Source organism: Phaseolus vulgaris, chromosome 3 (assembly GCF_051622355.1).
Source record: "Phaseolus vulgaris cultivar YP4 chromosome 3, ASM5162235v1, whole genome shotgun sequence".
Taxonomy (NCBI): domain Eukaryota; kingdom Viridiplantae; phylum Streptophyta; class Magnoliopsida; order Fabales; family Fabaceae; genus Phaseolus; species Phaseolus vulgaris.
In genome coordinates, this window is record NC_143500.1 from 6896845 (window position 1) to 6916539 (window position 19695).

At 29.4% G+C, this 19695-nt stretch overlaps 1 protein-coding gene across 1 annotated transcript; it reads right to left on the reverse strand.

Moving 5' to 3' along the window:
• AFP1 (ABI five binding protein) lies at positions 1-4580 on the reverse strand. The gene is made up of 2 exons (XM_068606432.1): positions 3160-4580; positions 1-603 (listed from the first exon to the last, which is right to left on the reverse strand). Exons 1-2 carry the CDS (start codon positions 3962-3964, stop codon positions 188-190), a joined length of 1221 nt encoding a protein of 406 aa, XP_068462533.1. The 5' UTR covers positions 3965-4580; the 3' UTR covers positions 1-187.
• Between the last annotated feature and the right edge of the window lie 15115 nt (positions 4581-19695).

Here is a 19695-nt window from a genome sequence, read left to right on the forward strand (position 1 = left end):
AAGATGGGAAATTTAATGCCACTTCACTTCCTGAAGGGAGACATGTCTATATTTAATATTGTTTCATTCAAGAACTAAGCAAAAATGGAGAAAAAGAAAAAAGAAGCTGCTGCCAAACTAATGTTTGTTCCCTCAATGTAAACTATATTACAGCCCTACAGTTGAAGGGAAAGAGGGAAGTCCATGACTAAAAGGGTGCAGCAGAAGGGTTGACAACAATGTGCCTAAGGGGGTGAGCAACATCCCCACCACCAGCATGCTTAACAAACTCAGCTGGAGAGAGGAAGTTTCCATGGCACACACACATGATTCTCACTTCCTCTCCTTTACCATATTTGTACAAGATTCCCTCAATCCTTCTTCCATTAGGACCATCCCCTTTTGTAAACACACAAGGCATGTCTTCAATTGAGTTTGTCCCAATTTGCTTTCCCATTATGTTTTGGGAAGGATGGAATTTCTTAGATGGATTCTCCACCTCAGCTTTGGAAGTTCTAGCCACATTCTCAATTGTCTTAGCCCCTAATCCCACAGCTTCCTGGCTGATTCGTTCTTGTGCTGAATGATTACTGCCAGGGCTTGCTTCACCACAACTACTCGATCCTGTCATTTCAGCAAACTACATAATCAAATCTTGCTTTTCTTAACTTTGGTGTTATCATTTTCAGTTATGTTATAGAATATATACAACCACAAATTCCATCATTCAAAGAATAGGCACACTTGCTCTAATATCATGAAGTAACAAATTCCAATTGCATAACACAACTGATGCTTCAAACAAAAGGTCAGTTCAGAAACAAATCTACCTAGAAATCAAATGCAAGAAAAAGTATATTTGCTCCTTTTGATCCTTTGTTGTTCTTAAATTTTGTTTTGTTTTATTCTGCAATAAGTGGTGATGAATCATGAACATCCTTTTAATACCATGGAAGGGTTTAAACATCAATCAGTGCATATTTAGAAAGTAAATGAATGAACTTGAGAAACAGTCCAGAGAAAGGTTAAGTTCATCTCTGATCATTCCAGACAAATTATTTATTGTATATCTGACACACAAATCCAGCAAAAATAAATTATTCTAACAGAACCAGATGCATGCACACATTGGATTCAAAACAAATGCAGTGTCTAGCCACAAACATGTCATTTATCCTGAATGATATTTTGTTTTCTTAACACGTCAAAATAGTCCACTAACATTAGCTAGTTAGTTGATATATGTTAAACCATAATGAATCTGAACAGTGTTTTGGTGAATGAAGCTATTATCACATGTTATACCAAATATATTTTGTTCATAAATGAAGTCAATCAAACCTGACAAGACATACTTAATTTGCAACTATCACACCACCGAGAATAATCTATTGTATTTATTTAAACAAAGTGAAATAGATCAATAGAATTGTAACAGTAAGATTCAGAAAAAAAATCAGAGAACAACACAGGAAAAAGAAAATTCCTACAATATCCAATGCAATGGTTCTGATTTCTATTCCAGTCAATGGCTCCCGCATATTGCATCACAGGAAGAACAAATGAGGAAGAATATAGGGAAAAAGGACAAAGTAATCTTTTTCAAACAAGGCCAGCAATTTAATATTGAAGTGAGCTAGCAATATCATGGACATGCACAAACACAAACCATCTAGTACAAACTAACATGACATTCAAACTGTTCTCTTGATGCTCAACAGCAAAAAATAGTGCAAGAAGTAGTGTCATTGTTAATAGAAATGTTCTTGCCACACAGATATACAAAAATTTAAGAATTAAGTATAAGTTTCATGAATTTAGTCAAACTTCAGATTCCAACACATCATCCAATCATTCCAATATAGTTTTTTTAACTTTCATGAGTGAGCATTGTAAGGGCATTTGACATCTAGAAACCAGGTCAGGATGTAGAGTCCAAACCTCAGTAAAACTCACATAAGAAGATATTATCAAAAATACAAAGTGTACTGAATTACTATTTTTCCCACCCAAGTATAATAAATAGTTCACTCTTATATTAGGTATCTTGAATAAGTTTTTAAAAGATAACCATTTACTCCTTGAAAAATAAACAACAAATTCCAAATATCTTAACAATAAGAGGAAAGTTAATCAATAACTCAATATTTAACTGCTTATCTTAAAATACCAGAGCTTAAAATGGAAAAAAAATAAGATTAAGAGGTCATGACTTCAATATAATTGATTATCAATTATCTGTCCAGCAACCAGTGATGACACAATTCAGTTCAATGCTACTATAAAAAGATGAGCATATTATCAACTTGAAAACCCGTAAAATCATACCATTGCAAACAACATTTACAGTGACAATTGATCTCAACTAACATCCAATATATTCAAGAGCTTTATTTAGTAAAGCTAGCTAGCATCTTCACTTCCATTTTGGTATCATAGTTAATTCAAATATGAAGCTTCAAAAAATGGTATCATGTGCAAGAGAAACTCCCTAGTAACAAAATAAAAGTGACGGTTTCACTGTGCAAGAATGGTGAAAAAGAAAACCTCACAATCACATACAAAAAATAATTCCTTTCAGTGTGTTGTGGCTTCTAGTTGATTACTAGAATACAGAAAGGGACTAATGCATTAAATGAGAGACTAAAGGGGAGAACTGAAGGGAATCGCCCCCAAGTTTATGATCATTCCAAATTTCCAAACATACAGTAACCAAATAAAATGAAAAACCACACAAAAGGAAGAGATTAACAAGTTAACAGCTTCAGTAAGTAAAATTCAATCAAGTAAAGACACTCCTCATGGTTGAATCTTCAAAACATTAAGTCCCCTTACAAGTAGCAAATAATAATAGTACTTTGGTCACATACGTACTCATCAAAGAAGGAACAAATGACAACAAAATGAAATATTTTGTGCTCTTTCCATCCTCATTCTTGTAAGCAACCATTAACAGAATCAATTAAAACTTTAAAACAAGCAAGTCACATATAAAAGGATACACAAATCACAAATACACATAAGAACAAGCCCTCATGAACCATCACACAGTCAAACATAATCACCATCAGAACCACATAAAGCAGCACAATGACAAACTTCAACAGGCCACACCAAAAGTTGACATTCTATTCTAAACAAGACAAAACTCAACTCATATATACAGTAATCAAAATTTACCTAAAAAAGCCTTGCTATCCATTTCGGACAACGATGAAGAGCTTCCACCTTGTGAATCGGCCGATCCCTGAGAAGATGGTTGCCCAAACAGACCTTGAAAACCTTTTCCCTTCCCCAACACATCACCAAGAACAACCTGCTTCGGCGCCGCCACACCCCACCCCAGTGGGGGTGGAGCCAACGTGGCAGAACCAAATCTGGTCAACCCCATTGTCGCCATACTGCCACCCTCAGTCTCTTCGGGGGCGGCGCTGCCGCCACCGACTACGCCTTCCCGGGAGCCCTTCTGCTTCTCAGACCGGCGTCTCTTGGCCTCCATCCGGCGCAGAGTCTGCATCTCCTTCCTCCTCCGCCACTCCTCCTCCGTCTCGGTGGGCAGTGAGGACGTCCTCATCAGGGAAGGGAACGCTGCGAGCGGCGGAGCCACCGCATCGTCCTCCCTGAACAGAGGCATTGTCCCCACCACAGAAGAAGAACGCATAAGTTTCTTCTTTTTTGCGTTCTTGTCCACTCCGAATCTTCCTCCGAGAGATAGACCAAGGTTCAACTCAAGTTCTTCATCCTCTTCCTGGTGTTGGGGTGGTTGTTGCTCATGCTGATGGTGATGATTATGCTGGGATGTGATAACGTTATTCATGTTATCATCCCTAACGGTAACACCTCTCATGACAAATCCCTGAAGCAAATCCCTCGGGTACCTATCCATCCTCTCAGAGTTGTGGTTCTGATTCAGCTGTTGGTGTTGCTGAAGATGGTTTTGTTGATACTGCTGCTGGAGGTGACGGTTTTTATAGTCCTCCATCATGAATGCCCGTTACAAAAAGACAACAACATAGAACATCGTGAAGTAGTAACACCTGTTCTAACGCATGTTCTTCACACAACCCGCGTGTGCAGCAGAAAAGAACAAACCTTGGTGGGGTGCCGAGTAGCAGTGATTCAAATCAGCAGTAAAACCCATGACACGAAACATGCCTCCTCATCAAATGAGGCCAAAAACAGCACACAGAACACACCTGGATTGCAAAAACACTTTCTTTTCTCTCAAAAACAGTCGAAATTTAATGCAATTAATTGAGAAAGAATCCTCTTTAATTCTTCCAGCCAGCAATCAATCCCCACCCAAAACAAAAATCAACAAAAATCAGTTTCCTTTTACCCTCTTTCCTTACACGTGTGAAACCGATCAAAGAAAGAAAGAACCAACTAATTATGAATGATTCAAGAAGAAAAGTGAGGAAAAAAAATGGAGAAGAAAGGAGAGAAGGAAAAGGTGTTGTTTTGTTGGAAGAGAGAAAAAGAAGATAGAAAGTGAAAGAGGAGGAATAATATTTATTTGAGGACAAAAGTACCCCTGGGATGTGATGGATTGAGTGAGGAGGGGGAGACAAGTGGGTAGGGTGAGAGAAGGGCGCGTGGGTGCCATGTGGCGACAACGACATGATTTTTTTAATGTAAGATGAGATTGCTGTCGAGAAGGACACATGTTAAAAGGAGGATGGAAACAGACCAATTGCCACGTGTCGGTGAAGATCCCGGCAAAGGAGGATGAGACACGTGGCTCCAACATTAATAATGATTTATTCTAGTTTGATTGTCGTGGTTGTTGCAGTCTCGGGTTATGTTGTGTTGTGTGTGCATTAAGTCGTGTCGTGTTCTCTTAGGATAGGTCTTTTGCGGTTCCACTTTTCTTCAATTTGTCAACCTCTTTCTGTTTAGTCACTCACTGCCACCCATGTGCAAACCTCAACTTAACTCACCATCGTTTTTTTCTTCTTTTAGCTGTACTCCATCATTATTTAATAATTTTCCAATAAATCTCTTATTTAATAACTTGTCAAAATTTATACACGTGGTTACTTAAGGGTGTATTAAAATAATAACACTATTTTCTACTACAATTCTTGTTAATAATGGACATGTGTATTCAGTTTCTTTCTATTGTTGTTCTTCCTTAAATTACAATTATTTGTGTGGGTATGTAATTTATAAAGTCAACTTTATTGTATTTGGTAATGTGTAATCAAATTATAATTTTCTATTTTGTTCATTTTTATACATTATTAGTTAAAGATAATTTTTAAAATAATTATTATAATATTTGCAGGTAAAAAAAAAAGGATAGTTAGAGAATATTCAAAATTGTTAGTAAGGTTTTCTAGTGGATGAATATTTTGTATTAGTAATATAATTATAAAAATGATAATTCTAAAACTAATTTTGTGATATACGACAATGTAATTAAATTATATTTTTTTTAATTTTTATACATTTTCAATAAAATAAAATTATTTATATGTTTTTTAAAATGATTATCATAAAAATAAACTTTATTATATATAGTATTTTAGTTAAATGATTTCTTAATTTTTATACATTTTCAGTCAGTTAAAAATATTTATGAATATTTTTTAAAGTTGATTATAGTTTAATTTAATTTTATTATATATGGCCGTTTGTGATTTAATCATAATATTTTATTTTGGTTTTAGATGTTAATAATTAATAAAAAATTATTAATTATGAATGTATTTAAGAATTTTGTAAATATTGAATTTTAGTTTAATGATTAGAAAAGTCAACTTTATTATTTATTATATATGGTAATGTAATTAAATGTTTTATTACTGTCATAACAATTTAAGGAAAAATTAATGGAATTTTTTAAAGTAATTATTATAAAATTTAATTTTATTATATATGGTCATTCTTATTAAAGGATAATATAACTTCTTAAGTACGTTTAATGAATTTAAAATAATTATTGATAATTTTTAAAAATAATTATTACAGAAGTCAACTCTGTTACCTATAGCCATTTGTAAGTAAAAGACAGTCTAGAAAAACACTTACATTCTCAATACATATGGAGTTTTCTTTTGTTTGTTAGGAAAAGCCAAATAAATTTCAGAAATAAAACATCCATTTTTATTTTCTTCTAATTCTTGTTTCAATTTTTTTTATCTCAAGCTCTTTTTCACATCCATTAGTATTGAGTCTCATTGAAAAAAAGAAATTTAACAATGTTTAAGTTTATCAATTAATAAGTGTGGCATAAATCTATCAAAGATTTATTAGAATGTATATGATTATGGGTCTAAAAAAAACACAACATCTATTTTTTATTTAATCATTTTAAAGACAGTTGTTCATTAATTAAAACATTAAAGACAATTTATTTATTTTAATCTCTCTTCTATAAATATTTAATCAAAATTACTAGAGATGATTTTCTCATTAATGTTTTATTATTATTTTAATATATATATAAATTTGTTTTTAAGGAATTCATTGAACCTAATATACTTATTTTATTTTATTTTTTACTGTTTTATCATTGAAATTAATCATTTTTATTCCATCTAACATAATTGTAATATAATAATTTTATTTATTCATATTCAAAAAATATAAAGGTTGCTTCAATTTTTTTTTTTCATAATATAATTTTATTTGTGATGTTATAACTAAGAAAGTATGGATGTAACTTTAGTTTAATGTTTCGTACAAGCATGAATATGTGCATCTTTGTGCATGTGATGTAATCACAAATGTCATCATATTTTTTTTTTTAATGTGTTAAACTCTAATAAATAATTGTTTGAATAATAAGTTAAACTCTACTAAACAACTGTTAAATATGTAATGAATTTGTGTGATTGTAACAATTAAATTTAATAAATATTTTATTTGAAAGTTTTATCCAAAATTTAAATTTATGCTACAATCCTATCCAACATCACAAATATAATTAATAAATAAGTGTTAGATATAAATGATTTATCACAAATATAATTAATAAATATTTGTTAGATATAAATGATTTATATATGGATATTTAATTATAATTTTAATAATAATAAATAATATTAAGTAAGTTTTGATTATGGTTAGAGTAAAACAATAAATAAACAAATAAAGCTTAATTATATATCTTTTTAAACATTGAGAGGTAGGATACAAATTCAAGACATATTTTAAAAATATAACTCTAAGTTAGTTCTAGTTAAGTTCAGGATGTTTTTGTCCGAATAAGATAAAATTTAAACATGAACTTCAGTTACATGGAAGATTGTTTTATCCAAAAGAGAAATCTCATTGTCATTAAAGAAGATTTTGACAATCACATAATTTATTCATGATTATGTATGTTTAGTGTGGTGTGGTTAGAATAGTAAAGTATCTACAAAGAAAGATAGGTTTTCTTTCAATAAACAAAAGGTGTCAAATAGTAAAAGTATTAAAAGAGAAACACCTTCTAAAAAGACTTTTACTCAGAGGGACAAACAAAGACATTTAATCACAATATTTTTTTAAGGTCAATAAATACAAGTAAGGCTATGCAAAAAAAAAGTAATGAAAGAGGTATCTTTGTAAATCCTTCATTGTTGTAAAGTATTATGAAGTGAACTTTGAGCTTAACTCAAACTCATAAAACCGACTTATGAGGTGAGGTTTGCACCCACTTATATACAATGAAATGTCCTAATAACATATTATGGGTGGTCCGATAACGGTCCGATAGCGGATGACCTGATAAACCCAACAAACACTCATTATAATAGACTCAAAATTACTCTGATACCATATTACAAATGGACTTTAAGCCTAACTCAACCCTATAAAACCGGCTCATGAGATGAGGTTTGCACCCACTTATATACAATGAAATGTCTCTAGTCGATGTGGGATCTCCAACATAAAGTTAAGTTCATGTGACAAGAAATGTGCTAAAGTCTTTGCTACAACTATACTAAACTAAGATAACACTTTTATTGCTTCATTCATGTAGCATCAGTACTCAATATAGAGGAATTGCTTTTGGGTCAAAAGCGGGTCATGTGCTATTAAACGAAAATACATGCAAACTAAAAGTCCATTACATAATATGCCACTAGCTCATCACATGATAAAGTCTTTCATTTATGTAGATTTGTTCGATTGCGTGTGAGCCTAAAGTCTTTCATTTATGTAGGTTTGTTCAATTGCGTGTGAGCCTACTGGTTCATGTTGTAACATCACCTTTTAAGTTGATTTTGACTATGTAGTCAGTCAATGATGGTAAGTGAGTGATGAAGTCCATAGATAGGTCTTCCCATAATTGAGTTAGATTGGGAGCGTTTTGAATTAATCCTTAGGATTTTTGTGGCAGTATTTGTTACGTTGACATGTGGAACATTGCTGAATGAAATTTTAACATCTCTAATCCAGTCGAGCCAGTAAAAAGAGGTTGCAACCCTTGCAAGAGTGAGTTTAAGACTCGATGACCCGCTGTGAGTGATTCATGCAATTCGCGAAGGACGCAGTGGTGAAAGTCTTGGGTAGGTATAAGAAAAAATTGGTGGTGGAAAAACAACAGGTCGTGGTGCTTGGAGAAGAGATTGTGCAACAGTTGGTCATGGGTGCAAACTCGGATTAATTGGTATCCTTCACTTGTGGACAAAAATTGTTGTAATTCTTTGAAGATGGTTGGCAAGGAGAGGAAATGGTGAGCAACAATGAAAGAGTTGTGGATCCTTGGGGGGACAGCGAATCGGCTACAACATTGTATTTTCCAAGTTTGTACATTATCTGAAAGTCATAGCCTTGTAATTTTTCCATCCATTTTTTGCTTTTCTGGTGTCTGAATCGTTGGGAAAGGAGAGTGTTGAGACTCTTTTGATCTGTAAATTTTTTAAAATGATTTGATTTCCAACAAATACCGACGACATTTCTATACTACTTTTGTAATTGCATACATTTCACGGACATACACTGATGATGCTTGCAAAGCCACATTTTTTTACTGGGAATGACTTTCTTGCTTGAGCATTGCACCCACGTTTTAAATAATAATAATAACAATAGTAATAATAATAATAATAATAAATAAGAAAACTTTGGTATGTATAATAAAGTTCCCAAGTACGAAATATGTATTAGACCTTCAATAAATGTCTTCAGTTTTGTTAGATTTTGTCCTCGATCAACTTTAAACGTGACATGCAATAAATGACACAAGTTTGGTAATGCAAAGCATGCTCGGTTGGAAGTAGCTACTTTTGGTTGGATGCAACAGGCACAACAAAACAACAATCTAAAGTTTAGGGCAACTAATAGGATGTTTGTTATCAATGGAGTTGAGACTTCACAATCTAAGAGTTTGGTTAGAAGTATATGATCTATAACAAAAGCACAATCATCATTTTTGTTTGATTATGAGACAACCAATTCTTTAAATATTCTATGAGTTGAAAGACTTAAGTTGTCTATTTATGAGTTAGAGTTTGATTTGTTGGTGTTTACACTAACTTATGGTGTTATAGTAACATCATTTATATTGCGGAATGTCTGGTGGTGGTGGTTGATCAAGGTATAAGATCAATCTTATATTTATGTCTTTGGAAGGTCTAGAAGTCGTCCTGGTTATGGATAAGTCATTTTTCAATTATATCCTTGTAGATTGTGGCCAAAAGAAGTTTATCTTTCTTGGCTTATGAAAATCATCTCAGGTCAGCAAAATTGAAAGTGATGTACAAGACTGAGCATAATGCTTTATGCTTTTGACTTGTACTAAAGAAACATATGTTTATGCATCCGAGCATATGGATGATTTTTTCGAAAGAGATTCTATGACTTCCATCTAAAAGAGAGATAAAATTTGCCATAGATTTGGTTCAAACAAGACCATATTTGTTAGGCAATATTACATTGAAAAAATATGTGAAAATTGTTTTCCTCATGTTTCTTAGTAAGGAACACACAGAACACGTAGACAAACCTTTGTACTAGATCTCTTTATCAATGGCATTTTATTGTGCAACAACTTTCAACAAATCAAAGTTTTAGTAGGAGGAATAAAATTTGCCCAAATGAACTTCCCCATCATAAGAAACATAAGAATTAAGAAAGAATTTCCTAGCAACTTTTTTACTTAGCAAACCAGAATCATCCAAATATATTAATGTCAGATGAAAGAATTTCACTCTCACTGAATACTAGATATTAATGCTAGACCAGATGGAAGAAGACTTATACAAAACCATATTCTTATATTTAGTTTTTAAGAATTTAGTTCTTACCAGTAAAGTTTAAGTCATAAAGCTATAAGGAAAATCTCAGGTGAATCTAAACAAGTAAGCCTTTTTTTTTTGCCTAAATATTCAACACAAATAGACCACGTTTAAGTTTACTAGTGCACAATTGACTTCATTTAACAATAATCAAACATGACTTATTAATTTCTTCAATCCAAATAAAGTTTATAATCCATCTATCCACCTCTTTAAGAAGATTGATTCACCACTTATAAATATGAAAACTATAAGGAAAAAACATCAATAATATTTGAATTTATAAGTTGAATTTCATCCATCATACTAAAAGTTTTACATTTCTAAGAAGCAAGCTTCGAATGAATGATATCCGCAAGAGAGTAAATTTTGTGTATAATCTAGTTAAAATTATATTTTTATAATTTTAAAAAAATAATATATAGAGATTCTACATTTTAGAAAAAAGTGATATTAAAACATAATTTACACTATATCTTAATACTCTTTAATTTATTTTCTTATATCTACTAAATATTGGATGTAATTATAGTTTCTTTATCTTGTTTTCATCATATTTCAGTATATATTTTTCTGTTAAATTATATCATGTTTATCAAACGAGTCATTAAAATTGTACCTTTTAAATTGAGTATTTTATTTAAAATATAGAAATAATTTTATAAGAAATTCGAATTAAAAATATTTAAATATTCTATTTATGAAGATATTCATTAGTTAACATGGTTTTCTCCACCATAATGTTTACTAATTATCTTATAATTGGAGAAAAAAAATGTGGATGTGTTTTGAAGAATTTAGTAGTTAACCCATTCTTCAAAGTATAGATGATTTCAAATATTCCATGAGAACTCCTTTGAAATAAACTATGTTTATACCATTCAAAATATGACACCTATAAAATAGAACTTTCTAGTGATGCTTATGTGGGATTCTTCTTATGTAGTCAATGCAAATTAATTGAAAATTTCTCATTTCAACTTTAATTTTCACTTTATAGAATTAGATGTGGACACATAGCACTAGCCTCTAATCTATGCCTAGACCATCATATTAACAATTTTAACATCTATCTTGCATTTATTTTTTTCTTTCAATTTATTTATCTCTATCTATATTTAGTCATTTTTTTATCAACTTTTTCTAAAGATTATTTTTCATTAGAAAATTTGACTGCCCATTTTCATTTTGATTTCTTTTTTTAATCACATTTTATCTCTATTTTATAGACTATTGAGAAAATAAATTAGATAAAATGAATACAAATAAATAAAAGTTTAAAAATAAAAAGCTATATATAGATTCCACTATTTTTAACCTATATATATGTATTTACACTCTTGTCTTGAGGAAATGGAAGAGATTGGGTCAAGAGAAAGAGTAATAATTTTGACGTGGTAAATAATTTATAAAGATTTTTTTATAAATTAATTATAAAATATTGGAATAAGTAAAAAAAAAAAAATTCATAAATTTGTTTATCATTGTTTAGATCGAGCCAGCAAAAGATATAAAAGAATTCAAATTAGTTTCATAAATTCTTTTAAACAGTTTCGTAATTATCTATATTCTATTAAATTCAAAATCATTTTTCAAAATGTTTGTTGTTCTACCAATTTTTAAGGAATAATAGTTTATCTAACGTATTATATGGGTATATTTAAAATAAAAATAAAATAAAAATAAAATAAAATGTAACATAATATATAATTGTTATTAAGAAATAGTAAAATATTTTATAAAGGAAAAGTAAACTGTAGTGAAAAATATATTCATTATTAATAATGAACGTTACATTTTATTTATTGAAAAATGAAAAATGAACGTTACGTTATTTATTAATAAGTTTGGAGACTGAAATTTTTTAGTTCGAAAAAAATTGGTGAAGAAGAGAATAAAATATAGTTTTTTATGGAAAAGTAAAAAATGAAGAAAAAATGTTTTTGAAAATAATAATAGTAATAATATGTAATAAAATTTATTATAGTTAATCATATATTTTTAATAAAAAATATACAAGTTTTAATATGTTATATACTAGAAAATTTATTTTTTGACAACCAAGTTTTCTATATCACAACTTTTTTTAGTAATAAAATATTATATTTAAGTGAGTTAACTAATAAGCCAATAAAAAACATGTTATTTAAAATAAAAATTACTTTTATATTAATAGTATGTATGATAAATTATCAAAATATCATAATTCAACAAAAACACTGCTAAATTAAATTTATCAATAAATAAACTATAAAAATATAAAAAAAAAGTAATTGATATTTATCTCTAAGCAAATTCAGGTAAAAAAATGAGAGAATATCCCACCAATAATTTAACGCATGTTTAATAAGACAAGAAAATCAACATATCTATTATCCTCTATTTTTATACACGTTGTGAAACTTTAAACTCTTAGTACAAACTATATAGTTATAAAAAATCTCACTACAAGCTACTCCCAATGAAGTACCATTAATTCCATTTAACCTAATTATACTAAAGGGATTTCCAATTAACTTGAGTTTGAGTTTTATGGTATAGAAAAATCTCTAATAATAGCAAATTCCTAAATAAAAGAATGCATGCTTTCATTAGATTGATTAATAACTATATTAAAGTAGGTATATATAATTGTATCAATCAAATCGAGACTCTTAAATCACAAATAATTAACATTAATTAAACTCTCACTCCAACACTCTAAAGCAAGATCAAAATGAGGACTTGAGACAAAATCATACATGTTGTCTGAAGATTAACCGTGAAAATCATGTTAATACAGGTCCATGAACTTAAGGGTCCGACTTATTCTTATAAATAGGTTGACCAACATCATACCAATGTACGCATTTATTACACTCAACTACCTAAGATGAGTACTAACTTGACCATAAGAGAACCTTTTACAAATATCCTTCCAACGTATCGACCGAAAAATGAGACACATGACGAACGATAACCACACGTATAAGGAGAAAAAGACCTTCCCGATCCGAATAGAATCAATAACATTCAAATTTTATTTATATGACCTACCAACGTCATCAAATCTAATAAAAAATTCTATTAAGCTAAATTTTAAAAATAACATAAATAAAAAAAATCTATACTTCTTAGAATCAAAGGAAATTTGCAAGAACAAAATTATTGAATTGGACATTTATTATTAAACCAAAAGTCAGAAGAATATAAAAAAGTTATAAGTAAATTTTGTAGTTAAATTAAGCATTAAGAGTGTGTATCATACTACATATCTCTTTGAACTATTACCAATTAAGAAATCTCTCTAAAATTATCAAATCTATTGTTATAAATAGAATCGGACACAGTAAGCTCACCATGTATCATAAATCAGAGAGAATAACATGTAGATATTTATTAAATTAGAAATAATGTCTAAACTCTCAACTAAAGTATTATTAATTCATTCATTTAATCATAAATTATTTTTTTATTACCATTGTTCCAAGTGCATTATCAACAACTAATATCCTTAAAATTTGATGTAATATCCTTAAAATTTTAATGAAATATTTTAAACTTTACATAAAGTCTAGTCCAATCCTAAATTTTACATAATAAAAGACTTTACAAAATAGTTTCATCTTTAAACAAAATTTCACTTTAACTAAAGCAGATATGTAATAAATGTGTACAAATTCAACACTATCAACTAAATTTTAGCTTTGATTAGTATTATTATTAAAATATAAATCAATATTTTTCTTTATGTATCAAATACAACCAATCATAGTTGGAAGAAAAATAAATACACAAAAAAATATACATATTGTTGGTATCTCATAATCCATTCATATTCAAACATTATAGATTCGTAGTAAATCTAGACACACAAATAGATAATAAATTATTATAGATTCATAGTAAACACAAATAGATAATAAATTATGTCTTTTGAAATATTTATGTTAAAAACTAACATTCAACACAGTCTAAAATTTTGATCAACAAATATAGAAATAAACTATTAGGATAATTTCACTCCATCAACTTTTTCTTATGATAAAATAGATTTCAAAGTGTGCAAAGAAAGTCTTTCTCCCTCAACTTCTCATCATATAATATTTTAATTTATGTAACTTAAATTATTATTATTGAAGTAAAGAATTTTTGTTATACCACATGTTCCTTTACTTAATTACTCAAGAATGCATAGACAATCGACACTTCATCCACAAATATATGACTAAATCAGTTCTAATTCATTTATATTATATGATATTGATATATACTCATATCTACTATCAATACTTAAGAACATCTATTATATCTAAGTAAATTAAAAATAATTAAAATGGTGTGTAAATTCTATATACATGATAATATTAGAAATATAACATTATTTCATAACCAATTAAATTTATTTTTAATAGATATTCTTTCCCTTTCAAAATAATTGTAGTTTTGTTCATAAAAAAGTTAAAATAATAGTAATTTCAAATTTTTAAGAAATATTATATTTATTTTTTATTTTTTTCAAAATAAATTATATTAAATTTTTAATTTATAACAGATCAAGAATAATATATTTATCAAGAAAAAAATTATTTTAATAAATTACATCAACAGCTAATATATTTATTGTTATTCTTAATAGTTGAAAATTATTAAACTAAAATGATTTTAAAATAAATAAATATAAAATTAATCAATTTTTATATTTAAATTGTGAAAGAACTGTTTTTAATGAAGAGTTCCTCCCTTGAATTTTTGGTTTTACGAAAAGAATTTACAACTTTCATATTTTAAAAGTATTACACACACACACTTATAATTTTAAAAAAAAAACACTTTACATTTCTTATATTTTTAATTAATAAATTTATATATTTTTAAAATGATAGTCATTTTCTCTTATCTTATTTATAAAAATGTGTTTCCTAAATTTTCGTTTATGAAACTTCTTAATTTTAAATTTTTAAATTTTATTAAATATAATATTTGTAATTAAAATAAGACAAGAATAAGCTTTAATTTATTAATAATATAAATTACGTAAGTATTGTTTTTAAAAAATTAATATAAAACGTGAAGTAGCGTGTAAAGAAGAGTATGATTGACCGAAATGAGCGTCAAAGAAGAGAGAAAATGGCAAAGATAGGGTCAACGAATGTGGCAGAGCGTAGTGGGGGTGGGTGACCGGGAGAAGCGGTGGAGAGAAGGAGGAGGTGACACGTGACATGGTCCCAAAGGGAGGGTCATGATGGAGATGGGACCCACATGTCAAGTTGCGCTTATTTCGATTAAATGGAAAAGGAAAAGGACATGCAAAAGGACTGGTGTACGTGGGAATGCCACGTGTGTGAGAGGCAGAGGGTGACACGTGGCGCTGCGGGTGAGGGGAGTGTTCTGTGCCACCGCACATCAATCAACTACATCTGAGAGCGACCCTTCGGTGTCCCTTTGAGCCACCCTCGTGACGTCAGCATGCGCACGTGTCACCCTTACCTCACGTTTTCCAACAAACTATAAAACTTTCCTTTTTTTTTTTCTTTTTAATCCAATGGACTTTCTTTGCTTTGCCATATAAAAAGAGAGAAAGTTTCATGGAGCTTCTCTTGTGTGTGGTAAAAAAATTCAATTTAATATTTTTATTATTTCCATGTATCAACAAAAAAAGAAATAAAAAAATAAAATACTATATTAAAATTATAGAATTATTTTATAACTTCATCTGTTATTACGTCTTTCATTGTCCAACAATTAAAATTTTATATTAAAAACAAAAAATTAAAATGTTTAAATTATTGAGATAAAAAAAAATATTATTTTTTCTAAGGTCTTCTTAAATGGCATTTATATACCAGGTTAAAAAAATATTATTGGTCATAAGTCATATTATTTCAATTTATCTCATAAGATTTAAGTAGTAATTTGATTAAAAAAAAATCTTTGTTTTGCAATGAATATCCGTTTAATTTGAGTAATTTTGTATATTATTTTTTGTGTGTGTTTTTTTTTTTTTTAGTCTTTTATCTTATTATTAGATTATTAACAAGTTTATTAGACTTAAGTTTCTATTATAATTGAAATTTTAAGTTATTTTTTATTCACATTTCTTAAGTTTTTTCTTTTCAGGTTTTTTTAAATTTTGTCTGAGTTTTGAGAATTTATTTTGAGTTTGTTTTCTTAAAAAAGTTTTAAAAAAAAATCACACAAGTAGATTGATATGTTGTTCGTATCCAGTCCAAAAATCAAATAGTAAAAGGCAGAACATTTTTTGTCCAGAAAAACAAGTTTTAATGTGATGTTGTTCTCGGTATAAAAGTTACTGCACCTTACTCCTTGAATTTTTTGATCTGAAATGTTTTACCAAACATTGTTTGATGTGTTTCGAAGCCAGGATAAAAATTGTAACCTCAAATTCTTCATACATTTTCTGCAGTAAAGTTTTGAATCATCTTTGTCAATGTTGAAAAAATAGTTTCAATTTTTGAATACTGGTGTGTTGTGATGTTTGATTTATTTCTCTCAGAATACACATCTGTTTGACCTAAAATTTGTTTCGTTTGATCACATATTGTGTTGAGATTCTCATATGAAAATTTCTTACACAAAATGTTTCTTGATGAATATTTAGAAATTTTGGAAGTTTCGGTGTCTATTTATTTAGTCTAGAATTTTTATTTTGAAATTCATTCTAGTGTTATTTTTAGGTTTCCATTTTGTGTGCTCACTGTTTTTTCAAACTTCATTTCTTGTTTTGTGTTTGACATATTACTCTTTAAAAATTTCAAATTAATTCCATTTGAGTTTATCAAATTTTAATTGGGTTTTTCTTGATTTTTTACTTGTTGGTCTTCCTAAGGTGAATTTCATCTTTAGTAAAATTTAGGTTTTGGAGTTGTGAAGCTAATTTTTCTCCTTGGTGGTTCATTGCTAAGATTGTGCTTATTTGGAGAGTGCAACAATTGAGTTTCAAGAATCAAGAAAATACCAAGTGAAGGAAGAATTTGCCAAGTGAAGAAAAAAAAAAGATATTTGTAATTTTGGCATTGTATCACAAAACCTTTTAGTTCATTTTGTGTCTTTAATTTTCTTGCTTTCTTTGTGTTTGAGAAAATTCTCTCAAAGCAATCCCATTAAGACATTGAAATAGTTAATTCGCACATTAGAAAGTGAGAGTATGTCAAAGGGCTTTAAGTGTCACTGCAATCTCACCTAGGACACGAATAATTTAGTTTTTGCATTTTTTCTTGCTTTTTTTTTAATTTGTGGTACGTAGGATCTTTCCTTCGATTGTAGTTAATCTTATTTTGATCATTAGGAAACCTTGCACACATACCACAATTAGGAAAAAATGTATTGAAGTCTCTTTGAGGCAAATTGGTTAAGACTATCTAAGGTAAGCTCTGGCTAAGGAAAAATTTGGTACTTAAGTGGTCCTAGTGACTCACCTCTCTTTCCTGAGAATGAACTTAGAGAAATATTGACTTGTGGATCTTATTTGAAGCTTCCCCAAAAAAAATAATTCAAAACCTATTTGTGAAAATCTTTATCATTCAATTTTTGAATCAAATTCTTTGTGAAAACCTTTTTCTTTTAATTAAAAAATGAGTGATCATCATCATTCATCTAGTATCCGTGGTAGTAGAACTTCAATTTTTTATGGGTGGAAAGTAGAACTTCAATTTTTCAAGGAAAATTTAGAAAAACAAATAGAGAAGACAAATAGAAAATTTGATGACTTTAGAAATGAAATTTAAAAAGATACAAAGGACTTGTTGACCCAAATGGTTCTCAACCAAAATAAGGGCAAGGGACAGGAAGAAGAAGAACTTAGGCGTAGAAGAAATATTGACTTTGATGAGCACTCTAAGAGGAGGTTTTGTATTAGCTCCACAGACTTCAACAAATAGATAAAACTATAGAAGAATACAGATAGAAAATGAAGTTACTTATGTTGATGACAAGAATAAGGGAAGAGTCTAGACAAACCATTGATAGATTCCTAAGTCGTCTAAACGTAGAAATCTGGGATAGGGTTAAATTTTTACCTTTTGATGATTTGAATGTTTTGGTTCATTTCTGTGTTAGGATAGAAGAACAACTCGAGAGTATGTATGATTTTAAGGAAGATTATCCTAACACATCCTATTCCAGGAGAGAGTTTAAGAGGGAGGGTTACCCCTCCAAATTCAGATATGAAAGGTCACGAGGAAGAAAGAGAAAGAAAAATAGAAAAGTTTTTGTCTGGAGCTTAATCAGATATTGATAACATTTTACCTTCTATTAACAAACCTTGTGAGGAAGTGCTTAAAGAAAAATCAGTGTCTGGAATTGAACCAGATATAGATATAAATTGTTCCTCCACAAAAAAGATAAATGAAGATTTGATTGAAAAAGAAGAAGAAGAGGAACCAAAAAGGAAGAAAAATCTCTTATGACACCCCTGCAAACATAACCAAGAAAAAATCATTAAAGAGGGATTTCAATACTTTGAATTTTTTTTTTCAATTAGATAATGCTAATTCTTCTTCATAAAAATCTCAAAAACAACACTTTGATGTTGTTGCCTAGTTTAGGAAAAGAACAACATAAAGTGAACAAAAATATTTTTGAAAAGGACCCTATTTTTCAAAACTTGTATAAAAATAAAGGATCTTATTTTTGTTCTATTTTCTTTTTCTTTAATTTTCTTTTAAAGAAACTTATTTCATGTTTGTTTGATGTTTATTGTGGGTGTATATTTGACCCTGAAGGAAAATAACAAATAATCAGATGCTGCTGTCATTGAACATCATTTAGGACAAATCCTTCTCAAGAGTGAGGGAATTATGAAAACTCATCCAGACTCAAAATATTTGGCTAAGAAGATTGGAAGCAGAAAAATGAGCTAAGAAGACTTTAATCTCGGGGAGAATTAATTATGGTCTGCTCTTCCATTTTTTCTCTAGTTTTATAAACATTGTATAGAGTAATATAGGCTTTATTTTGGGCCATGTTTTGGAACAATTTTCATGGGCCATGTATTGAACCAATTAGAGTAGGGTGTGTAAATAGAAAAAGAAAGAGTCTAGCTAGAGTTACAATTGGGCTCCAATGCAACTATATACCATCTAGGGTGCACAAAAAAATTAGTAGAGTGCAAATAGAAAGCATGAAATGACAAGGAAGGTCCATATGTCATCCCCTCAATGAATAGGATTCCTACCAATACCAAAAGACCATTTTTCTTCATGGGAATGAGAGGATTCTCTCCAATTAGAGGAGGATACTTGTCAGTCTCTAATTTGAGAGGATATGATCCAATTAGAGAGAGTAACTTGTCCTTCTATGAGTGGATATTTTTTAGAGTTAAAGCTTGCACCTTGGCGGCCCGTAACACTATAAATACAAGTGATATACCCCTTGTAAATTAACTTTGAATAGACTATTGCATTGCTGCCAAATTTCAACCTTAACTAGTCTCTTAGCTCACTCCTTGCTAGTCTTATTTCTAAATGTTTTAGCATGGAACCTC

Excerpts from the sequence above, each read along its gene's own strand:
- AFP1 (XM_068606432.1), bottom strand. The coding sequence starts at position 3,964 with ATGATGGAGGACTATAAAAACCGTCACCTCCAGCAGCAGTATCAACAA. Across the intron at positions 604-3,159 it reads GGATAGCAAGGCTTTTTTAG|GATCGAGTAGTTGTGGTGAA; the intron begins GTAAATTTTGAT and ends CTGAAATGACAG.